The 22,129-nt window shown below is 39.3% G+C and overlaps 1 protein-coding gene across 2 annotated transcripts in view; it reads right to left on the bottom strand.

Moving 5' to 3' along the window:
• The window catches only part of RFX4 (regulatory factor X4), an 87,690-nt gene that overhangs the window by 33,372 nt on the left and 32,189 nt on the right, over positions 1-22,129 (bottom strand). For both annotated transcript variants that reach the window (XM_063154375.1, XM_063154374.1), the window contains exons 4-9: positions 21,916-22,039; positions 10,470-10,531; positions 5,549-5,762; positions 4,635-4,712; positions 2,602-2,765; positions 532-632 (exon numbers count right to left, since the gene is read on the bottom strand). In XM_063154375.1, the coding sequence (XP_063010445.1) occupies positions 532-632; positions 2,602-2,765; positions 4,635-4,712; positions 5,549-5,762; positions 10,470-10,531; positions 21,916-22,039 (743 nt within the window). The remainder of the gene's footprint in view (positions 1-531; positions 633-2,601; positions 2,766-4,634; positions 4,713-5,548; positions 5,763-10,469; positions 10,532-21,915; positions 22,040-22,129) is intronic.

The following is a 22,129-nucleotide window of genomic DNA, read 5'->3' as shown; positions in this document are numbered from 1 at the left end:
CTTTAACTTTGTGGTGTGGAATTTAGTGCTCATGAAAGGCAAAGAATTGAGAGCTGTGAAATAAAGCAGGCTTTATCAATAGGTGATGTGCACTGCAGGCATCTACAAAGCACATTTGAAAAGGACTAGTGCCCTTTCCTGTGGTGACAGGGTAATTTGATCTCCTTCATTTCTAACTCTGGCACTTTTTTGAGCAAGGGCCTCAAGCTGTATTCAAATTCTGCTAGCCTAAGGGTTTGTTTAATAATTTTCCTTGCCTAATATCATCCTTAATGTTTGCTTACTATCAACAAAATTAATTTCTTATCAGAATCCACAAGAAAGGAAAAGAAATTCTCATTTTGAGTGGTGCCTCATTTCACTAAATGAGATCGGTTCTCATTAACAAGTGGAGATTCTAAGTGAATGCAAGATTTATAATGATGACAGGTTTTAATTCCTAAAAGAACACTAGTCTCACTTCCAATTAATTTGTGATCAATAAACATTATCCTTCCCAGTTTAACAGGAGAGAGATTGAGTAATACATACACTCAAATTTGATATTTCGTAGGTTTTCTGGTAAATCATGGAGAGCTACTTTCAGCCACTCATCCAGTTGCTTTGCAAACTTTCGGATCACCTGCGTCAAACTGAAAAAAGAAATCACAACATCACACCATGTTTACTCTGTGCATTGCACTATAAAAGCTGTGAACGTGCGAAGACCATGAGTCATTTATTTACAACTTATTATTATGCAGTGTTGCTAATATATTTTGGTTTGTAGGCATGAAGAAAAATTTCTGAAACTTCAGACAACTTTTGCAAGAAAGGCAAAATTTATTACCATGGTCAAAACTTCCCATCTCTGTTCAGCAATTGCTTTGATACTTACAAACAGTATTCTTATTTTAAATAAAATCATTCCCACTCTCCACAAATATGAATTCACAACTGTTTAAAGAAGACAGTAAATCAAAGCTTGGATTTCAGCTCAGTTATGCCCACATTTATACACATGTACAAGGGGATATTCAAGTGGAGCAACCAGCAATTCTGCTGCAGGCCAGAGCCAGTTAGTGAGAGATGATGGTGGTGGGGAGGAATTTTCAGGCCAAGCCCACACAAGGCTGGGAACTGGAGGTACAGCAGAACCTGCCTGCTTAGCCCTTCACAGGACTGGAACTTTCCCAGACAAGTGAAATTTCTCTCTTCTTTCTTGCTACCGTTTCCTGATGGTTCCATCATTTCCTATTAAACTTGGTAGGCAGCTCATTCTGCCCTTCTCATTGGAATCCTCAGTAAAAAATGACAGTTCACAAGGAACAGTTGCAGAGTGTTCTGCAGAGGATCCTAAGAGTTGGCTCTGACAGACAAAGCTGCACTGCCTGTAGCAATGTTAGAAATGCAAAAATGAGAGAGAAAAGATACAAGGAACTTCACCCTTTCAACCAAGAAGCTTTTTCTGTTTGTACTCCTAGTACACTGCATGGAAAACAAGGCAGTAAAATAAACATCAGCCTGCTCTGCTCCACAGAAACACCCAAAGAGAACAGGGGATGGTTGACAACTGCTAGGCTCACTAAAAAGTGCCTTTTCTGGATAGCCAGAATGTGTTCCCAGGAAGTATCTCAGAGGATTCTGGCTGAGTCAGCAAGATTTCCTTCAGGAGCTTCCATTGCAATGAGACCCTTCTTCACCCCCTCCAGTGCAGGCTATGGCTTAATAGCCACAATCTGGCCCTTTATATGCATTACAAAAGTCTATATTCACACTCAAGTCTCTCCTTATTTGCTATGAAAGAACTAAGCAGCTTGAGAAAAGGACTGCTGTTCTGTTTAATCCTTCCAATGAAATAGATTTGGGGGGGTGAGGGGCAAAGCCTGTAAAAATGTACATGTCTTATCAAGAACAGCCTATGCTTATAGCAGATGTCTTGTGTAAAATACTTTCACTTTAGCAGTCATGAAATGCACATAGAAGAGCAGAACAACATTGTGAAAACATTTTCCTTGCTTAGAGAAACCTTAAAATCTTAAGGTCTAAACACACAGTATGAATAAAAAAACTCCTTGAGCAATATTCTTAACAAATTACTCCATGTCAAGTACACATCAGTCAAATAATAGTAAAGGTGTACAAGACTATTTAGAAAAAGATAGCTTCCTGATGAGCACACAAGTAAAACCAGAGGGGAAAACATGTTGACTACATTCAGTGATTACACCTTTTTGCTGTGGATTGCTCTTTCCTGCTTTACCTCTATGAACAAGAATTCTTGGACTCACATGAACGCCAGGTAGGAGGAGACCAGCTGAAATCTACTATATGGATTGGAATAGTGAATTCAGTTTGGGTTTAGCAGAACATTAAGAAACCAAAAAGTAGGTGGTATCCTTCATTGCATAAAAAACCCCAACCCTCCAAGTATTTCATAATACAAGTCTTGTTAAAATCTGAACATCTTTTGAGGAGCATGTAAGCTCTTCAACTCCTTTCAAATGACACTGTGATTTAAAGTCAGAAAATGGGTGGCAGCAAGCAGCTCTCTGAGAACTGGTGTCATTCTTGAAGAAAAGTAATATAACAAAGACAGCTGAGCTAGAAGGGGTCAGTTACCTGTCAGGTAAGGCTTGTAGGACTGTTGGCATCAAAACTCCAGAAATTGCCTTGTACAGAATTGAGTCACAAACTCCCACTATATTCACTACAGTTGAAGAACCCAGTACAGGCAGCATATGAGGAGGCATCCCTTGCCAAAAGTGCAGAAGAAAACTTTGAACCTGCAATCACAAGAAGAAGCAGGAATGTTAAAATTAAAATAATCAAAGGCCACAAATACCATTCTCTTTAAATGATCGTGCTTAGACAGCTTTTGTTTTAGAGGTGGGCTAATGGGGTGCAACTACAGACAAGGCATGTTCCTTAACTGCACAGGCTCGTACTGTAACGCAGCACAAAATGGGATAATCAATCAAAAGGTGTGGAGACACTCGAGGTTGGTGACAGGGAGTCTTTGTGTCACTGCAGTAGAGACACCCATGGAAATCACTGGATTTTTATCTTTCATCAGTGGCTGCTGAGTTTAGCTCTTTGGCTTCCACATGTCAAGCCTTTTTCTCTCTCTTTGCAGTCTGTCCCTGTGTACAAAGGAATGCAATCTAGGCCTTGGTGGAGGGAGGGAGGGAGGGAGGGAGGGAGGGAGGGAGGGAGGGAGGGAGGGAGGGAGGGAGGGAGGGAGGGAGGGAGGGAGGGAGGGAGAAGAGGATAACAAATGGCTTACAAGGATCAATATATCATTTTCTGTCTTTGCTTTGGAAAGAAACACTACACTTCTGGATTTTATCTTTCCTCCACTATGAAGGAAAGTGGAGAAAAAGTGGCAAAAAGCAAAAAAGCCCCAAAAATAGAGGAGAGATTTCAGACACAGCAAAATATACCTCTAAAAAATTCAATGTAGGCTATAAAGGTGTTATTCAGAGAATGATATGATCAGTTCCACAGGGGTCAGAACACCAGCATTCACGAATTATAACTTTCTGCACACACGCTGTAGTGAAGTAAGCAAATCACACCATGTGTAGCAGAGTATTTCCCATTTATATATTGTTGATGCTCAGTCCCTTCCCTACCAGAGATCCTGATAAAATTAATAAAATACAGCATCTTGCTCTTAAGAAACTATTCTGAGACTCGTCCACCTAAATGTCCTGAATGTGTCAAGTATTTTTCTCACATGGAAAATTCTAGACTTAGTACAGTCGTGCAAAACTAGATTTAAACCAAAAGAATGTGAGAATTAAAGAAGAAAAGCAAGGAATTTTCTCCCATTGTTCAGAAGAGAGAGTTGAAAGACCCATTTTTTTTTTCTCCAGGATCTGAATATCATATTTTAATCAGGTCCTCAGTATCTCTATGGCCAGATTTGTTATCCTAGATAAGAAGCCATCTTCTCATGTAATATAAACCTGCTTGCATTCCAGTAACATTTTATTTTTCAGCTGTAATGACAGAGCTGTCTGCGTGCACTTCTAGCAATCCCTCAAATTCAGTGAGGTATGAACAGGTACAAGCCTTAAACATCTCTAGGAGATGGTGTTCACTGGTGAGCAATGTGTGTGCTCCTAGCTGCACTGCAGTACAACAGAGCAACTGCAGAGTTCAGCTCCGGCTCTCTGGGATATCGGGAGGCTGTAATCTCCCCACCACTCTGCATTGCTGTTAACAGACCAGCAGAGCCCACTGTTGTTGCTGTGACACCTGCCCTGGCTCTGCTGAGCACAGAGAGGAATTCCTTCAGACAGCTCAGTCCCAACAAAAGCTTCGAAAAGATGTGGTGGACACACTTCTCGAGTTGTAAGAACTGGATTGTCCAGCATCTTGTAAGGGGATATTGCTACCTTAATCCTGCTGGAGAACAGAGGGCAAAAACATCCTCATTGCTTTTGTTCCTCCAATTCACCCAGCATTATAAGTGAGATTTAGTGCTATCAGTCACATATTAGATAATCAAGTACAGCCATTTTTCCTTGCTCCTGAAAAGCACTGAGCACCACAAACCCCTAAGTCTGTAATACAACATACGAAATGAGGCCTCAAATCCATTGATACCTTATGGATCATTAAACTGCAACTGCAGTTTCTAACCATACCTCATCAAAGTTTGCTCTTATTACAGTGTCTAGTATCCTCTGACAGTGCGTCCTATACATCATAATAAAGGTAGAAACCTGAAAAAGAATGAAGGAGACACACAAAAGATCATTTGGCTTTAAGAAATCCTCTTTTAAAATACCAGAACACAGAGCACAGAAAAAGCAAGTTTTTTCCTTTGAAACTGCAAAAATAATGAAATAAGTTAAATTGTACTTAGATTAGCTGTAAGATGAGTTTTCTTCTCAAAAGTAAATTCTCCCTTTGAATTCATGGATTTTTCTGTCAATAGGATTCTTCAAATGTAAGAGGAGCAAAAAGCCTCAGTGAGATCAAAGACGAGAATGTGGCCCTAATTAGGACATAAAGAACTAAAAAACCCTATTCTTTTGTCTACTTCACATTGATACTACACATGTGAATAGAACCAGAAACCTAGCAAGCTCAGCCAAGAGGAGCCAGAACATTTTTGTCATATGTGCAAATAGGATTCTCTGAATTTCTACTCTAGAAGAAGAAATTCACTAAGTCCCTCTCTAGCCAAGAAAGCATTAGAACTGTTTGTCAGTTTGCCATCAACTGTGTTCACAGATTAGAGGGCTGCCCTAAATATTTTAAAAGTTGCTCTCAAACGTCACATAATTTTAAAAGTTGCCCTGCTGTCTGTAATGTAACTTTTTAAAAAACGTACATGGGTGTTAGAAATATTGTACAGCTGATAGTGTCAGCTCCCCTTTTTAAGAGAAGATATTTCTTCCTATTAAATTAAGTACTTCAGCCCCCCATAAATCAAATCAAGGCATTATTAAACTTACTCCTGTTTTAAGTCTTTATATATTAGACAAAGCTTTCATCCAGAGCAGGGGGAAAAAAGAAACCAAGACAACCTGAGAAAAGATTTCCAAAGTGTTACCTTCTCCTCCGGCAGACTGGCTGGCAGATTTAGATCTTTGACATTTGGAAACTCTGGCAGCAATGTTCCCAGTTTGGATCGTGGTGAATACGCCACTGTCTGTTTGGTTACTTCTTTTTTTCCCGTCTCGTTGACCCAGGCTGCTCCTTTTTTAGAATACATCACATCATAATACTGGGAGTTTTCTTTCACTGCAATCCCATAATAATGGTACCTGATACATAGAGATGTGTATTTTATAAAGCAGATTGTTTGAAAATTAAAGAAAAATACATAGAGGCAAGGGAAACTGATAATGCAAATGATTTCTACACCAAAAAAGACTGAGCAATAGTTTATACATTATTAACAAGCATTGATTCAGCAGCAGAACACTGTGGTAATATATTGAGCTTCCAATTTTCAATCTTTATGGTAAAAGTAAGATGACTCTGTTATAGGGCAGGAAAATTATGTACTTCCACTTTTTTAACTTCTTAGTAAAAAAGAAAAGGATCCTAATGCTACTTGTTGGCAGAGCTCTGCTGTGCAGCTGCTCCTTTAGTTCAGCAATAAGCAGAGCTACAGATCCTTTGAACCAGCCCTTCTGTTGTTATTTCAGCTCCCTGATTCTCAGGCTGTTGAGGGTTGGTTTTGACCCTGAAAAGCACAAGTCTTTATTGCAAACGAGTTGATCAGAAATGTTTCAAAAATTGAAAACATTTCAATTTTCAAATAAAAGAGGGGGGGAAAGGCTTGTTCCAATTATTTGCTTCATACTCTAGCATCAAGCACTGGGCTTTGATCGGTGAGAGATAGGACACAGCACTAACTCTGTCTGTGAGGCTGCTCTGGGAATTACAGTGTGGCTGTGCTATGGAAACAGATTGGTGGCCTTGTGGGACAAGTTTGTGCTACCACTCAGCTTTATTACAGGTGCTGGTGGAAGCACTGGTTATCAAGCAAAATTCTTGCATCAAAGCAGCAGAGATTTCACCTTAGTCCTCCTGTAATTTCCTAACTTTCATTTCAGTTTCTCAGCTGCAGGGGCCCAACCCATCAACTAAATTAGTTGTGACTACAAAATGCATCACAAGATTGCTTTGCTAGTATACTTTTTCTTCAGCCAAATCCTACACAGATTTTTCAGTGATCCTCCACTTCTCTCCTTATAGCCTATCAGATCATCATGAGACTGTCTTCTGGATCCCACTATGATGGCACAAGAAATTTCCATCTCTGGATGCTTCTTTGACTCTTCAGTCAGTTACTGCTTCAGAGTGCTGACACCAAATCTGTTCATTCGGACACAAATTCACTTGAGGCAGTTCTACAAAGGTCATCAATGAAATTAATTAAAGAGTAGCATGTAAGTGATAGTAGTTTAAACTAACTGGTGACTCTTCCTTTTCTGCTCACAGTCATTCACCTACAGATCTGTGCATATCATAATCCCCAGCAGAAAATAGTGGCAAAGAGCTGGAAGCCCAAACTCTTCTATCAGCAGACATGGGCTGAGAGGAGGCCTGGGGCGATGTAGGAAATTTCTAGTACATGGTTCCTAGCCATACTTACTGAGGGCATTCCCTACTTTCCATTAAAAATAAAAACTATATTGAACTCAACATTGAATAATCCAAGTGACATTTCTTAAAACATTCCACTGACATGGTATGAATGGAATTTCCTAGCTTCAATACCTGAGAAAGTAATAGTATTGGCTCCAAATTTTCCCATCAGATCTTAGGTCAAAACATGCATTGCGTACAAGAAACCAGGCTCCAGAATGTTCCTAACCTCTTACAGGTAACTAATGGCAAAGGGTTACAACACCAGCTGTAGACGTTTTGTTTTGTTTTGTTTTGTTTTAGCTTGAAGGGTAACACCTCTAGCTCTTGGTTTACGCGCCCAGTTTGGTCCCTGGCAGCTGCCAGATGTGCACTGAACATAAAGGCCATAAAACTCACACACGGCCAATGTGCTACATCTGGGGTAGGGGAACCCAAAAGGAAATGCTCTGGGGAGCCAGCAGCACAAATTGCTCAGGGAAGGGCAGGAAGAGGGAAAAAGAGCATGTAGGACTGAAAGGCTTGTATAATTTAAATTTCAATTAATTTAAACATAATTTAAACTTTAAATAGGGGTCGGTCCTGTATCAAGTTTTGCCCTAAATCAGTGAAGGAAAAAAAAAAGCAAGCAAGCCTGGAAAATGTAGTAGAATTTCACTGTGCAGTGTTTAATTCATGGTATATTTCACTTAGTAGTAAACTGCATAGAAGAGGTTTCCATGGAGTTTAAAATCACACAGACAGCAGCAGCAAAATTAACTCCAAAATTTTTTTACATAGCTTCTTTTTTCATTAATTTTACTATCCCAAAGTGCAAAAATTCACTGAAGTAGTTTACACAGATTATTCTCCAATTATTTTTTGTATTCCTATCAGAAAAAAACCCTTCAACTTAGTTCAATAAACAGGGCTTGAAAGTTTGATATGTAGAAGAATAATAGGCAGACAACAAAATTGGTTTTGTGTTTAAGAGAAATACTTTTTACCCTCATTGATCTCTTATATACAGCATTCCTTTAAAGAAAGGAGCAAAATTCCCTTCACACTGTGTAGCTTCCACTCACACCTTGTTTGAAGGTTTGAGTTGAAAGAGAAGAGTTTCAGACTACAAATTGAAGAGTTTCAGACTACAATACAGGAAGAAACTGGCTTTTATGTTCAGCAGCCTTCTCACAGCTCACCTGTGGTGGAACTGTTTCTAAGCTCAGTGTGACAGAGAACAGCTGCATCTGGATTCTCACATCAGTAAACCAGCTGCAAAACAGAAAGCTCTCCACTGATGTGCACCACCAATGCAGCTCTGAACTTAGTAATGTTCCAAGGCAGCTGTGCTATAAAAAGACTGAAGGCAGAACAGTGTGAAGTCAGATAATTTTAACCACTTCTATGACTGAATTCCCTTTGGCAGTAGCTGGGAAGTGGAACAAAAATAATACTGGCAGCAATTGGTCAGCACAGTTGGTGATAAAGGGACTGAAGTGTTAATGCTTAAATTTCTTTATGTAACAATTAACTGGAATGCAGTCAGATGTTTCTGAAAACAAAACCAGAGCTCAGTTACAGCTGTGCTGCGTCCACCAAGGAGAGTATTTATCTTAAAATATGGCACACAGGTAGTCTCTGTGTGCATGACAGAAACCCTATTTGCTAGACAGGGGGCAGAACCATTGCACAAGCGGCATGAAAGGAGTATGTGACCTGAAAGCTGCTCTGACAGGCGGGCAGGTTACAGGGAAATTGTGTAAGAAATATTAAGTCCCAGTGAGAGTAAAGAGACAGCTTTTGGAGTTGCAGGACACCCCTAGTTAGCAGATGAAGAGTGTCTTGCCCTCTGAGAGACTCCTGGAGTGGAGGAGTTCTGGTTTGGAAATAGAGCAGTCCTCACTCCTTTCATTTAATGTAAGGACAAGTAACAAAAGTTGCAGCTGATGCCAGGATGATTTGATGGGCAATAGGGGGTACTCATATGAATATGTCCACAATGCATCTTGTTCACACTTTCACTCTGTCTTCACAAAACTTATATTCAGTACAAAATCCTGACTCTCTTATTATGGTCCTATCATGCTTTCCTAGTATGCTATTGGGCTAGCTCAGAATTTCCACCTGAGAGGTTTCTGGTGGCTTTGATGAGTGGTATTATGACAACTCTGAATTTCCATTTGGGACCATTCCTAAAATGAAATTTCAATTAGTTACTTAAATATGTCTGCTCTAGAAAAAGAAATCTTAGTCATAAAAACTAAGGAAATATCAAGCTGGGGGGAAGAACATTTTGTCCCATCAAAGAAATACTGCTTTGCATGGACCAGTTAGTAGAAGAGCTACACACAGTAGTAGAGCCACAGTAAAGTTGTCTTCAATGGCATTTCTTTTAGCATCTTAGTTTCTTTTTTTCTTTAAAGAGCAGTTCATTCTAGCTTTAGTATGTAAGCTCCATCCTAATAGCATATTTAATTCTCAGCATTTAGCCATATTGTGTTTTACAGGCTTTATTTTGCAAGAGAAGCTTTACCCACAACATTTTTCAAACACACCACTTCAGATTTTCATTTCCCCCTCCATAGTTTTTCACTTGTGATCTATAGGCACTACACTTTTGCTACTCTGTAGGATTCTATGAAAGCTAATGAGAAAAGCAGATTTTATTATGTGAGGGGCCTTATGCTTGCTACAAAAAGATTCAAAGCTCCCCTGGAAAAATTTCTTGGAGTCCACAAGCAGAAAAAAGTGTAAAAACATTGTTGTATCCTCTACATGAATTGGTAGAATCACAACTTATCAACAATTGGAAGAAGTCAAATATCCCAGAAACCACATTCTAAATTCTGAATCAGTTTCTCAATCTGGAATTAGGATGAACTGTTTTCAGAAAAACCTATCTTTTGGGCAAGGCAATAAGTTAATTCTTTAGTCACCTAAAGGTATGTTGGATTTCATTACATGGGAAAAATGGTGGTTAAATATAGGTTTGTGAGCAGTTTCAGTTTAGATCAATGCATGTTCTTCCTAAGTTTTAAAGAGTGTTCTGACACTTGTTCTCTAGCCTAAAACACGACGCTAACCTGTTGTTACTTCCCAGCCTCCAACAGTGGCTCCATTACTCCTGAGTGTGAATGTCCTTTATATTGTGTAAAGTGAGTTGAGATAAAAAGCAATATGAAAAATACTGCTAATCAAATCAGTAAAATGACCACCTTTGCAGGATCACTGCTGAATCTATAAGATAATGTAAAGACTACAATAGAACCTCCAAAGTTGTTTTAAGTTCCCAACTGCACAAATGAGAACTGCCTGTTCTCATTCCCCGTTCAGTAAAGCCAGAGCCAGATGGGGCCCTGTGAGAGATGATAATAATACCATACACTGCTTACTTTGATTGGCCTCTTGTTCCGAGTCTTCTTGTCGTTAGTTGTGGAAACTGTTGTCTTATTATCTGCAAATAGATAGAGCTGATATTAAGACAAATGGAAACACACACTTACTAATGCTTAAATTAATATGGACTTTTAAGACAAAAAAGTAGAAAAACTGTACTGTGATGTCTACGAAATATGTGGTTGGAGAAATCAGAAATAAAGCTCTTGATTTATTCCACTTCTGAGGGGGGGGGAAATATTTTAAACTTCACTATGATTTCATTAACTACCATTAATTTAAATACTTTCAGAAGTTACTGGAATAGAACATATTACCTTTAAAATCTGAGATTAGTTCTGCCTCTTAACTAAGGAGAACTGTAATTAGAATTGGCCTACTACTTATGTCACTTTGCAGGATCAACAAAATTCTCTACAGACCTTCACAAACCAGCCACTAAACACTTCTTGTCCTAAAATATGATTCTCTGAAAAGGTTTCATTTTTTGACAGGGGCATCACCTCTACCAAAGAAAACTCATCATGGCATTTGTAAAGATACCTCATAATCAATTCATCCTCTATGGAAAACAAGTGGATCTCAGAAACAGCAGGATGTCATTAAGAATCCAAGCTCTAGTGTGTCAGCAGACATTAAAAGAACGTTGCTACTGCAACCAAAACTTCTTCAGGGCCAGTTGCATTTAAGGAAATAAATCAATGAATGTAGATTGTGCCTTAAGTCACCAGAGACTCTATCAACCAGGCTAATCCTGATGAAAAAGCTTTGCTGTTGTTGCTGGAAAGGAGATGCTCAGAACCTTCAAGGATTGAACCAGATTCTCACTGGGGTCTGCTGTAGTAGGAAAAGTCTTCTGCCAGAACAGTCATGCAACAAAAAGTGCAGTAAGCCTTGAAGATTTACTTGCAAAGGAGTTCCTTCCTTTTAAAATCTGTATCCATTTTAATTGTGTTTTTGTTATATAAATCACTAAATGCTTCCTCTTTGGGGGTAACACCAACCAATATTAAAGGAAAACAAGCCTGCAAGATGGAATATAACTGTTCAACTAGCAATAAAGTTAATTAAAATTGATTAAATAATATAGATTTTTTTTTCTCCATTACCCATTTTGCCTCCCTGATAAATATTTAATCCTGACAGATGACAAAGCTTTGGAACACGTATTTAGATCAAAAGGTGCCATATAAATATAGACATTACAATGTCACATGTTTGACCATTTCTTCAGTACTTTTTGGGGGGTTTTAGTAAAGGTACAACCATCTTCCCTTAGTATTACATAAAAATTGACCTAAGTTGGTTTCCAAGAGCTTTGCACAAGGTGGCTGATGTCAAAAATGCAGCAAAGACTCAGAGCCGCTAGGTTGTTCAGTTTTAATTTCTGGGACAAAACTTCAGCAAACAGTAAAACACTTTTGTGGAGCTGTGAAAGTTCAGCCTAGCTGTTTGATAAATGAGCAGACAGGCAAGCAGCCCTTCTTTCTTTTTTTGTATGGATTCAATGAAGCCTGCCTAAAGAACACCACATGCTGTTCCAGCTACTGATCTAACATTCCGCAACATCTCAGCCTTCCAAATTCCCTTTAATTACACATTAATCCCACCCCTCTCCCTTTCATTTTCTGCAGACAGGGTTGGGGGCTCCACAAGGCTGTGGGAAAAAAAGGTAGTGTTGAAGAACTACTTTCTGAGGATGGTTTCTTTTGGGCTAGGGGATTTTTTAAAGACTGGTTGTGTTAGTTTTTTGATTGGTTTGGCGGGGGGAGTTTTTTTGTGTCAGTTGTCATTCGGAAAATACCATCTCTCTGTCCAAAAGCAGCTCTTACAGCAGTTGATTTAATATTAGAGATAGTTTTACTCTATTATTCCTCGAGGAACAGCATCAAAACGTATTACTTTCAAGTCTTTCTAGCAGCAGTGAAGTGTTACAATGTTAAATGCTACTTTATGAACCATATGCTGTGGGAGTTACTGGGATTTAAATAAATCAGCCAATTTCTACATACTACGGCAGAGGTGATCAGGAAAACAGAATAATAATGAAGCAGCTGATCAGATGATCCCTTTTTCTTTTCTTTGTTTGCTTTTCAAATCCAGCACATTTGAAATAAATACACCTCTCAGAATGTATCTTAAAAGTATGCATCACTTAAAACACAATTTCCCAGTAATTTACAAAAAAAAACCCAAAAAGAGAATAATCAAGCAAAGCTTTGGAAAAAGAGCCAGGACTATTTTATCTAATGCTGCATATATAAAATATAAAATGGTATGCTTACCATTGTACATATATGCATGGTTATTAATGTCTGTGTTTGAAATGAAACAAGTCAGGTACTAAAAGAACTCTCTGTTCATATAAATGTTTATATTCAGCTATGCTTATGTAAATCTCTGTGCAATGATACTGGTAAAGGCATGAAGATTATCCTGAAAGGGGAGAGGAAATCAGGCAGGACAAAGTGGAGTTCACTGTGTGCTGAAATCAGTGGAAAAAGCAGAGAACCAAATGTGTAGTTTTAAAAAAAATTTTATCATTGTCAACCTGAAAAATCACTGCAGAAGTATCTCATTTTTGGTTTAATGTCTATTAGATTTTAAATATCTAGAGACAAAATGTGTTAACTTTACAGTCGTTTGGGGAGGGAAGTGGGTTCTAATTGCCAGACATGAAAATCTAGCTTTGGATTTGAAAACTAAGTTGGATCATTTTCCTCCCATCACTGCAGTGAGGTTTGCACAAGCAAATGAATCAAGACCAGACCACGCAGTCTGAGCTATTTTCTGAATGGGAAGTCCCCATTCTCACAGTAGTTCTGGCTTCTCAACAGTAACAGCGGTAAAATCTAACATTGTCCTTCAGTGGAGCTAAAATTTCGTCTCACACTTCTCCAAAGTGACCATAATTCCAGCTGCCCAGTAAAAACTGCTGAGTAAAAAGGTACAGGTTTTACATTTTCCAAATTAAATTTCACCTAAGTCACATGGCAATTTTGACTTTTGGGCATTATTTTAGGCTACCTGATTTTTAGTTTTGAAACACATGTAGACCAGGAATTTCACATGGAAATAGCTTCTGTCCCTACTATGTTAGCCTCAGAAAAAAAAAGTTCCTGCAATTCCTTTCTCAGTTACTGAACTTCAATGTGTTCTCCCTCTCTTTTCTCTGTACCCTGCTTAAGACATGATCTTGCCTTCTGCCTACCAAAGATCTTCTATGCCTTTCTCGATTAAAAGCAATAACACAAAGAACTGTTTGATGCCTCAGGTTTTAGATTTTACATTTTCCAGATTCTATTCTGCTTTAGTGTGTAAGTCTAGGCTTCAGATTAGGGGACAGTAAGCTCTCTCCACAGAATAGGTAGACAAAACGATTCCTTCTCTGGGGACGCAAGGACAGCCTATTCAGATCTCAGGCCCAAGAGCATAAACAACAGTGGACCGAAGAGAGAAAACAATGAGGATGGGACTTCATGGGCTAAAACTGTAATTGGAAAATTAGCTCCAATATGCTAATGGACCCAAACTTACAAAAGTGTGAGAACCTGGGACCTGTCGCCCATTTTGTGGCCATTTTGGGTTGTGCTGCTCAAGGTGTATCTATCTGAGGCCTCTTAATAAATACCTACTTTATTCTTTTGCTCTGTCTAGTCTCTGTTCTAGGTCAACCTTCAAAAGGCATCACTTTATCTTCTGCTGAGTGCTTACTGCATACATAAAATAAAGTCATTACATTACAAAACAACATATATATAGTTTACAATTTTTTTCAGAGGACTAGTATATCCAGGTCAGCATTTGTTGAACATTGCTTCAGACAATCCTGACAAATGGTTTTTGGAATATCTGTGCAGGTCGATCACATGGGGAGATAACATGATTTTTATCCCACTTCAGCTTTTTAAACCTAGCAGAAGTGTCTGAATAAACTTGAATTAAAAATCTAGTTACTTGTGGTTTTGGTTATTCTTAAGGCAATATAATTAAATGGGCTTCTTGAGCATCCATGTAAAACACGGAAAACTTTATGAGCAACAACTAAAAAAGATCCTGTTAGGGTCTGTATTAGAGTCTGCACAATTTATTAATTTTAGGTACTGCTAGCTGCAGGAGCTGTTCTGTTACCCACAAATGGCTGCAAGGGTGCATTCTTTCAACCTCATTACTGCCGGCTGTCATTTCTGCCACTGCCTCTCTCCCCACATCTCCAGTTCTGTAACATTATAACACAAGCAGATCCAGGCTCAGCGTTTAAATGAGGAATTACAGAATCACAGAATGGCTTGAGTTGGGAGGGACCTTAAAGATCTTCTTTTTCCAAACACTCTGCCATGGGCATTCTGCTTTCACCACCACACTGTCACCCATCACTCCTCATTGCATTAACTACCAAAAGGTGAACTCTATGTTTCCAAATTATTGCATCTAAAATCATCTATGATATGTCAAAACAAATCAGGGAAAAGAAATCTTGTAAAGCATCTTATGTGTCTGTCTTCATGCAGGCAAGGATGGAAGAAACTAGAGATGTGTGGAAATTTCTGAAATAACCCTTTTCCTCCCTCCTTTGTCAAAATATTAAATTTTACTCTGGGGCAACAGGTAGAGGATGGCTTTTAAAAGTCTTTCCACTAGAATGTTTTAAATTTCTGCTTTTCAAAAGGCATGATGCACCTGATCTAGAGAGATGTTATTCTTCATTACTCATGTTCCTTTCTATTTGACATAATTCTAGCCTTGCTTCTAGAACTTCACAAAGCAGAGAAATAAGATCAAATTAACTGGCAATCCAGCAAATTGGCACTGCCAGAATGAGAAGTGGATTCCAGGCTCTGCACTCCCTAGCTCAGTGAGATTCTAGAGAGATTCTACATACTGTGAAATAAATTCTCTTTCCTCCCATAACAATTCTTCATAACAGGGCCTAGTTCTGCTTCTCTCAATTCAGGTTTCAGGTCCCATATCTAGACAGCATGCTTTTCTTTTGTGAAGTGAGGCATAGAATATATGTATTTATTTACTAACTTCTATTGTGGTGTTTCAGTCTTAATATTCTTTGCCATGGCAGCAGCAAAACGTCAGTGATAACAAACATAGCTGCATTCTCACAGAGCTATGTTTTCCTTATTCTCACTGCTATGAAACACAAGCAATACTGATGTCCTCAGTCTTTTAAGGGAAAGGGTCTTTGGTTCATTCGTCTTTGACCCAGTACTGTTCCTGCTGGGTCTTTCCAGGGTTTCCCCATCAGTTTTAGTGCTTTTCAAAATCCTCCTCTGAGACAGGTGTTATTATTATTAACACCTGTAGTAGTAGTAGTAGTAGTAGTAATAATAATAATAATAATAATAATAATAATAATAATAATAATAATAATGTTCCTTTCGGCTCAAAATGGCTTGGGGCTGATTCAGCATCATATTTTCTTGAAGAAATGGTCAAGAAAATTTGCACCATGAAATATCCATTGATAGGAAAGAGCATAATCAAAGTAGCCTGAAACACCATTTCTGTCTCTCAAATCCACCAAACTGTGTAAACAAAAGGAGAACAGGCATGACTGTGTCTGTACCTTCTCTACCCCTTGCTTGTTTACTTGCATGGCCAGGAGGGAAGGCTGCAGTGTACAGGCTCAGTATCTTGGCCGCAGATCTGTTGTCTGTCAAGATTCAATAACCTTCCCATTTCTCTCCACTTACCTTTCTAAGTTTTGGAATAGGGCATGGTCTAACTCTAGGATAAGAACTTGTTTCTTGCATTGATATGGCTCAACTGACACTGCAAAGCAAGGCAGAAAAATCTGCTGGCCTTTTGTCTGTGCCCAACTCTGCTTGCTATGGAGATTAGATTCTGTGAGGAACTCCGACTGAACTGGCCACTGCAATGAAGCTTGCAAGACTGCTTCTCAAATTCATCTATGTAAAACAATATCCTCCTTCAGCAGTTCCTCTCCCAGACAGAATCCAGCCTAAGGCATGATCAAACAGATATACTGCACCCCAACAAAGCTGCAAACACTGAGTGCTCTGCCTCAGATCCTTAGCTGAGCTGCAGCCACTTTTGGTGCTGACTTGCTGAAGCCAAGCAGATCTAAAGCCCTGCACAACTCACCCTGCTCTGTACTGGTGCCAGCACAGTGCCTGCCATCACCCAGCCTATCTGTGGGAAAAGGCTGAGTGCCAGGATCCCTGCACTCTGGCAGACCCTGAGCTGTAAGCACAGCCTCTGGGGCGTCTTGACAAGGCATGAGGTAAAGCAGCCCTGGGGCCAATCCATGCTTAAGGCCTAACTGGAAGCCAGATGCTTGAAGTGGCAAAAACACTAAAAGTCCCATTTCTGTAGGATATTGAGAAAGCAACAGTCACTCCAGAGAAACTGAGGTGTCCTCACTGGTTTTCTTACTCCCCAAGCTCAAGAAGAAAAAGGCAGTGGTCAGTAACCTGCAACAGTACAAGAATCAGCTAAGCAGAGCCAAGGGAGCAAAGACTTTTACAGCTATTCTGCAGGATCACCATGGCCCACATCAGCATGACCGCTTGCTTCTGCAGGACTTGTGTTATAATGGTCTCATCAGAGGATCTTGGCCTAGAAGATTCAGAGTTGGGAAGAAAACTCATACTGGTGGTAACTGTTCTTCAGTCAGGAATCCTAGCTGTTCAAAAGGGATGAAGGGAAACTGGGGACTGCTCAGATAGCAGTGACAGACTCATTCAGTGCAATAACAGAAACTACATCCTTACATTTACATTGATATTTCCCCCAGTTCTATTTTTGTATTCAGTGTTGTAGAAATTGCTCATAATAGAGCAAGCGTTGTTTTAATCCATCAGAAGAGAGCACTAAGAGTAAATTTGGCTTTGCTGTACGAGTTACTATTGAGGCTACTTAAGAGCAAATTGAGAGTAAAGAAATAAACACATCTTCAGAAGAAGTATCTCCTTATGAAAAACAGCAGGCAATTTCCTGATATGTGCATTTCAATGCAAAGACAAATCAGAATGCAATCACATCACAATGTCATTACCAGAGAGGATTCAATAAAGGTCTTTTCTGCCCTTTTCAAACTTTAAAATAATATAGTATAACAGCAAGAAACTGTAAAACTTATTTATCCTAGTCATGCTTGGAGGAACAATTCTGAAAGCAAAACTTCTGGGCATAGACACAGTGCATCATCATGAAAAAGGAGTCTGGCTGGTACAGCTTGTACCTCACTGGAGCAAAGTAAACTACTGGGAAAAAAAGGTTCTTTCCTAACCAATATTACAAGTCTATTGTGGACTTTGCCTATTATCTAGTGAAATGCATTCACTGGAATGTAATTTTCAATTACAGCAAAGCCAGTCGAAGCAATAAAATTTGTGAGAGCATGCATCCATGTTAAACCTCTTTAAGATGCCAAAATGATGTAAAGGGACCTCAGATTGGGGGAAATCACCCTGAGAAGTGTCACCAACCTTCGTTTCCCTTTTCAAATATTAGTTTGTTACTGCTTGTCAAAAGACACCGCAGGAAAGCCCCAAAAGAAAAGAAAAGAAAAAGAAAAAAAGGAAATCAGAAGAGGAAAGTATTTATCCTCCAGGGGGCACAGGGGAGTTGGGAAGAACTCAGCTTCATGAGGTTGCGAAGCGATTCCACCACAGGTTTCTCAGTGCTCTGAGGGAGAGATGTGGCAGGGCACGGCAGGGGAATTAGCACTGCCCAGTAAATTTAAAGCAATGAACTGAGGACACGGAGGATGGGACAGATCGCTGCAGTTGAGGAAGATAACATCTTCGAGGGTCCTGACTAAAAACCAGTGTACATACAGGGTCACAGAAGAAACAAGAACAAAAATCAGTGTTGGAAATAAAAGTGAAAGAGAAGCTCAAAGAATTGCCAACACAGCTAGCAGCTCGGAGGAATGGTAGAGCCAGGAGAAGCCTTATGGCACCCACCCCTACACAGTAGCTGCTGAGGGCTTTGGAAATGCTCAAAACATTCCTGATTTTTTTGATTCAGTGAAGGCTCTTATTAAGAATGATTTAGTTTTTGCAATTAAACCCATTAAGAACACTTTGCATAGTGTGTTAATAATCACCAGCATTTTATATTAACATGTTGCTCAGATAAAACCCAAAACAAACATCATCTACAGAACATTCCCTGCAGCAGGTAGGGGCAGAACTTTCAGCTGGAAACACCTCAAACTGCTGTCCAGAGCCCCAAGGTCCCGGAGCAGAGCCCGAGGCATTGGCAGCACAGGGCTGAGGGGCACAAGGCTGCCATCCTTTTGAAGTGACCTCAGCAACAGGGCTTTCACTCCTCCTGCCTGCAGACTAATTCTCAGTCTGAACATGTTCCCTGTGAGAGAGCTTGTTCTCATATGCAACATTAAATTGTTAATAACTCAGTGACACACCTGCCCTGCCTCACTGTACCTCCCTGTCTTCTCACTGGTTCCATGGAACATTTTTACTTTTTCTGCCTCACTTTTGCACGGAATCAAAATATAATATGCTTGGCTGTCTACAGTAAGAGCAGGAGTTTAACACTGGACTCCGTACCTGATGCTGAGCTGTACCTACTAAATTACTGGGCCCTTTCTTATGGGGTCAAAGGGTAGATATAGGTCTAATTGTGCTAGGTCCTATCATTAGCACGCAATAAAAAGTCCTGTAATGACAGACTAGGCAGCATAGCAGATTGGCAAATGCTGGTATAGAAAAAACTGCCTGAAATTTTTGCATGTTAAATGAGTGAGTAAAACACTAAAATCTTGACTTACAAAGTTACAGCCCTCCTTTTCATATGAGAAATATGACATTAATATCCCATTAATAGCCATAATAGAGTATTCATGACTTTATATATTCTTTGTGTGGCTCAGGTTGCTTTTTAAAAGGTATTTATTTATACAGTATTTCTATTCTTTGTTCTTCTTGTTCCTTTAATTGGTATTAGCTTGGTTTCTTCAGAAAACAGTCTGTATTACTCTCTGTTAATCTCTCTACTCCCCAGACAAACTTTGGTTTCATTAGTGCAATATTACCAAGTGTCTGAGGTCCAGCCCATGTCCTAGAGGTTTAACAGAAAACACTGTTACTTATTACACTTTGTTTTAATGTGCTGAACTCGACACCTCTTTTTAAAAACTACCAATTTGTTAAGGAAAAAGCCTTAACATTTAACATTGCCCACAGAGCTAAAGTTTGGAGATGAATCATAAATTCAATGTGGTCTACTGAAAGGCGAACTGTCTAGAATTTCACAGAACAACTAGCTCCTTTCTCTGGAGGAAATGACAGCTGCAGGGCTCCCGATGTTTCCCAAGGAGGACAAACGTGTGCAGGGTCTCTGTTGCAGCAGCTAAGTGCAGAATGCCCTAAATAGCACCTATTTCACTGCACTGCTCCAACTGCCTCCAAGGCATTTATGCAACTCACCTCGCCAATATGGTATTTACGTCACACGATAACCAGTGTGGGCTAAAACTTCATACATGTACATGCTCCAAAGGAGAAGCTGACTGCAAGATACTGAGAGAATGCAGAATGTACTATGCAGTACATTTTGTTAGCAGGAACAGGCTGGAAAGTATCAGTGGGGTCTGCTCAGGTTCTGCAGATGGAGAAGCTGGTTTCACTTCAGTATTTTCCCCCAGCTGTCTGAAGCTCCTGGACATACCAGTGGAGAATTGCCAGTTCCCAGATGCAGAAGTTATGGCCACCCAAAGTACTAGTGTGAAACAGTACCATGATGATTGTGTAGGGCTTCCTTCTCCACAAAAAAGGTAAAAAGTTTCATGCAACACTGCTACAGAACTCTTTTGCAACAGAGAGGAAAACACTTGGACCATAGCACATGAAAACCACATTGGAATGCTGTGATTTTTTTTATGGAAATCATAGTACCTGTCCTGCTAGGTCAAGAGACTCCTACCAATGAACAGGTCTATGTATGAGAGGCAGGAGAGAAGGGGTATGAAGTATTAAACAGGATAACAGAACTGCCACATACTGATAAATGGTGAAAATCCTGATAAATTTATGTTCTGGTGGAAAAATTCTAGAATATTTACATTTTACAATTTACAGAAGTTTTTAGCAGCAGCAGCAGAAGTAGCATTGTGTAAACTTGAGCCATGTTCCAAATGTGTGAGCCTGCATGAAATCTGTTTCTTATTTTCACTGTTCCTAAATTACATGCTGCCACTATACTTATCACTTGGTAGCAATAATGTGTACAATGAACAACTTCATTCACAGTTCTGCAGTATTTAAACAGAAACCTGACACAAAATCTACTGAGTTATGCAGGTCTTCACGACACAACAAATATGGTAATGTTACAACACAGTACACTTTATTTTCCTTTCCAAACTGCCTGACCTAAAGATGCACTATAGAAAATGTCACCTCATTAAATACATCCTTCACCCACTCTTTACACAGGCACTTACCCTAGAAACATTTTTCTTTCTTTGAATACCCAGAAATTCTATAGAACAAATGTTGCAAACACTAAAAGAGAACAGCTTGCAGGACAATGGGCTTCAGATTCATGCTTGCAAGCATTTCAAAAACAGTGGCAAACTCTACACTTTGGTTTTTTCAGTCTACAGGTTTTAAAGTCTTGTGACACATTTTATGGTAGAATTTCAGTTTTAAATATTATCCTGTTTTTCACTGAGAGGAAAATATCACCTGACCAGCAAATCCAAAATACAAACTTTATGTAACCTTTTAGCCAGCTATTAACATCTGCTACCAGTGTAGAGTTTTGCTGCTCACACCCAGATGATGCACAGCTATGTCTGTACTAGGAGTGCATCTCCACAGTGAATCTGGAGCTAACCAGAGTGGCTCTTTCTAGAGCAGGATTGGAAAGGGAAGCACGAGGAATCACAGTGAGAAGATAACTTAGCTTGGCAGCCTGTACCTGCAGTGCACACAAAAAGCAGCTAGATGTTTTCTGCACTTTCATATCTGGAGGCATTGTACTCTACCATGTGAATTTGCCACATCATTTGAGATCATTAATTCAAGGATCTCCATATTATGCTTACAAGAACAGCACAGACATGCTCCAGAATTCAATTTTACCCTTCTGTTTTTAAAAATTATACATTTGTTTAAGCATTGCAGGTCATAATGCAGATGCATTTACACTGGCTTGTACTGAAATTCCAATTCAATTTTAACTGCCAATTTTTTGTACCATATCACCATCAGCTAGGCTGGGGACTGATGTACTCTGAAGCCTAGACATGGCTAGAAGTTATTCCAACCATCAAAATACTTACAATCTTAGCCTTTGTCCAATAACTTAAATACACAAAGAGATTTCATTCATACACTTCTGTCTCTAACAGTAAAAGATTTAGATCTTTTCAGTAGTGCAAATTCACCTGAACCAGGTGAGATTTTAAGGTGTCATACAGCAATTTAGACTTACCTTCCCAAAACTGGCAGCATTAACAGGTTGTGTGTCATTTTTCTCACAGAAGTCCAAGTAATGCATGTAGAGAGCACTTCGAGGAATGCAAACACCTTCTGCAATCTCATAATTCTCCTCCAGCCTTAAAAAGCAAATATAAAACAGAGACAACTGCAAGTATGTTGGATGTCCTGTATGGTAAATAGCATACAAAGCTTCAACTTTTAAGACC

The sequence above is a fragment of the Melospiza melodia genome, chromosome 4 (assembly GCF_035770615.1).
Source record: "Melospiza melodia melodia isolate bMelMel2 chromosome 4, bMelMel2.pri, whole genome shotgun sequence".
Lineage (NCBI taxonomy): Eukaryota > Metazoa > Chordata > Aves > Passeriformes > Passerellidae > Melospiza > Melospiza melodia.
Note: the sequence above shows the minus strand (reverse complement) of the source record. Positions and strands in the feature narration are given on the sequence as shown.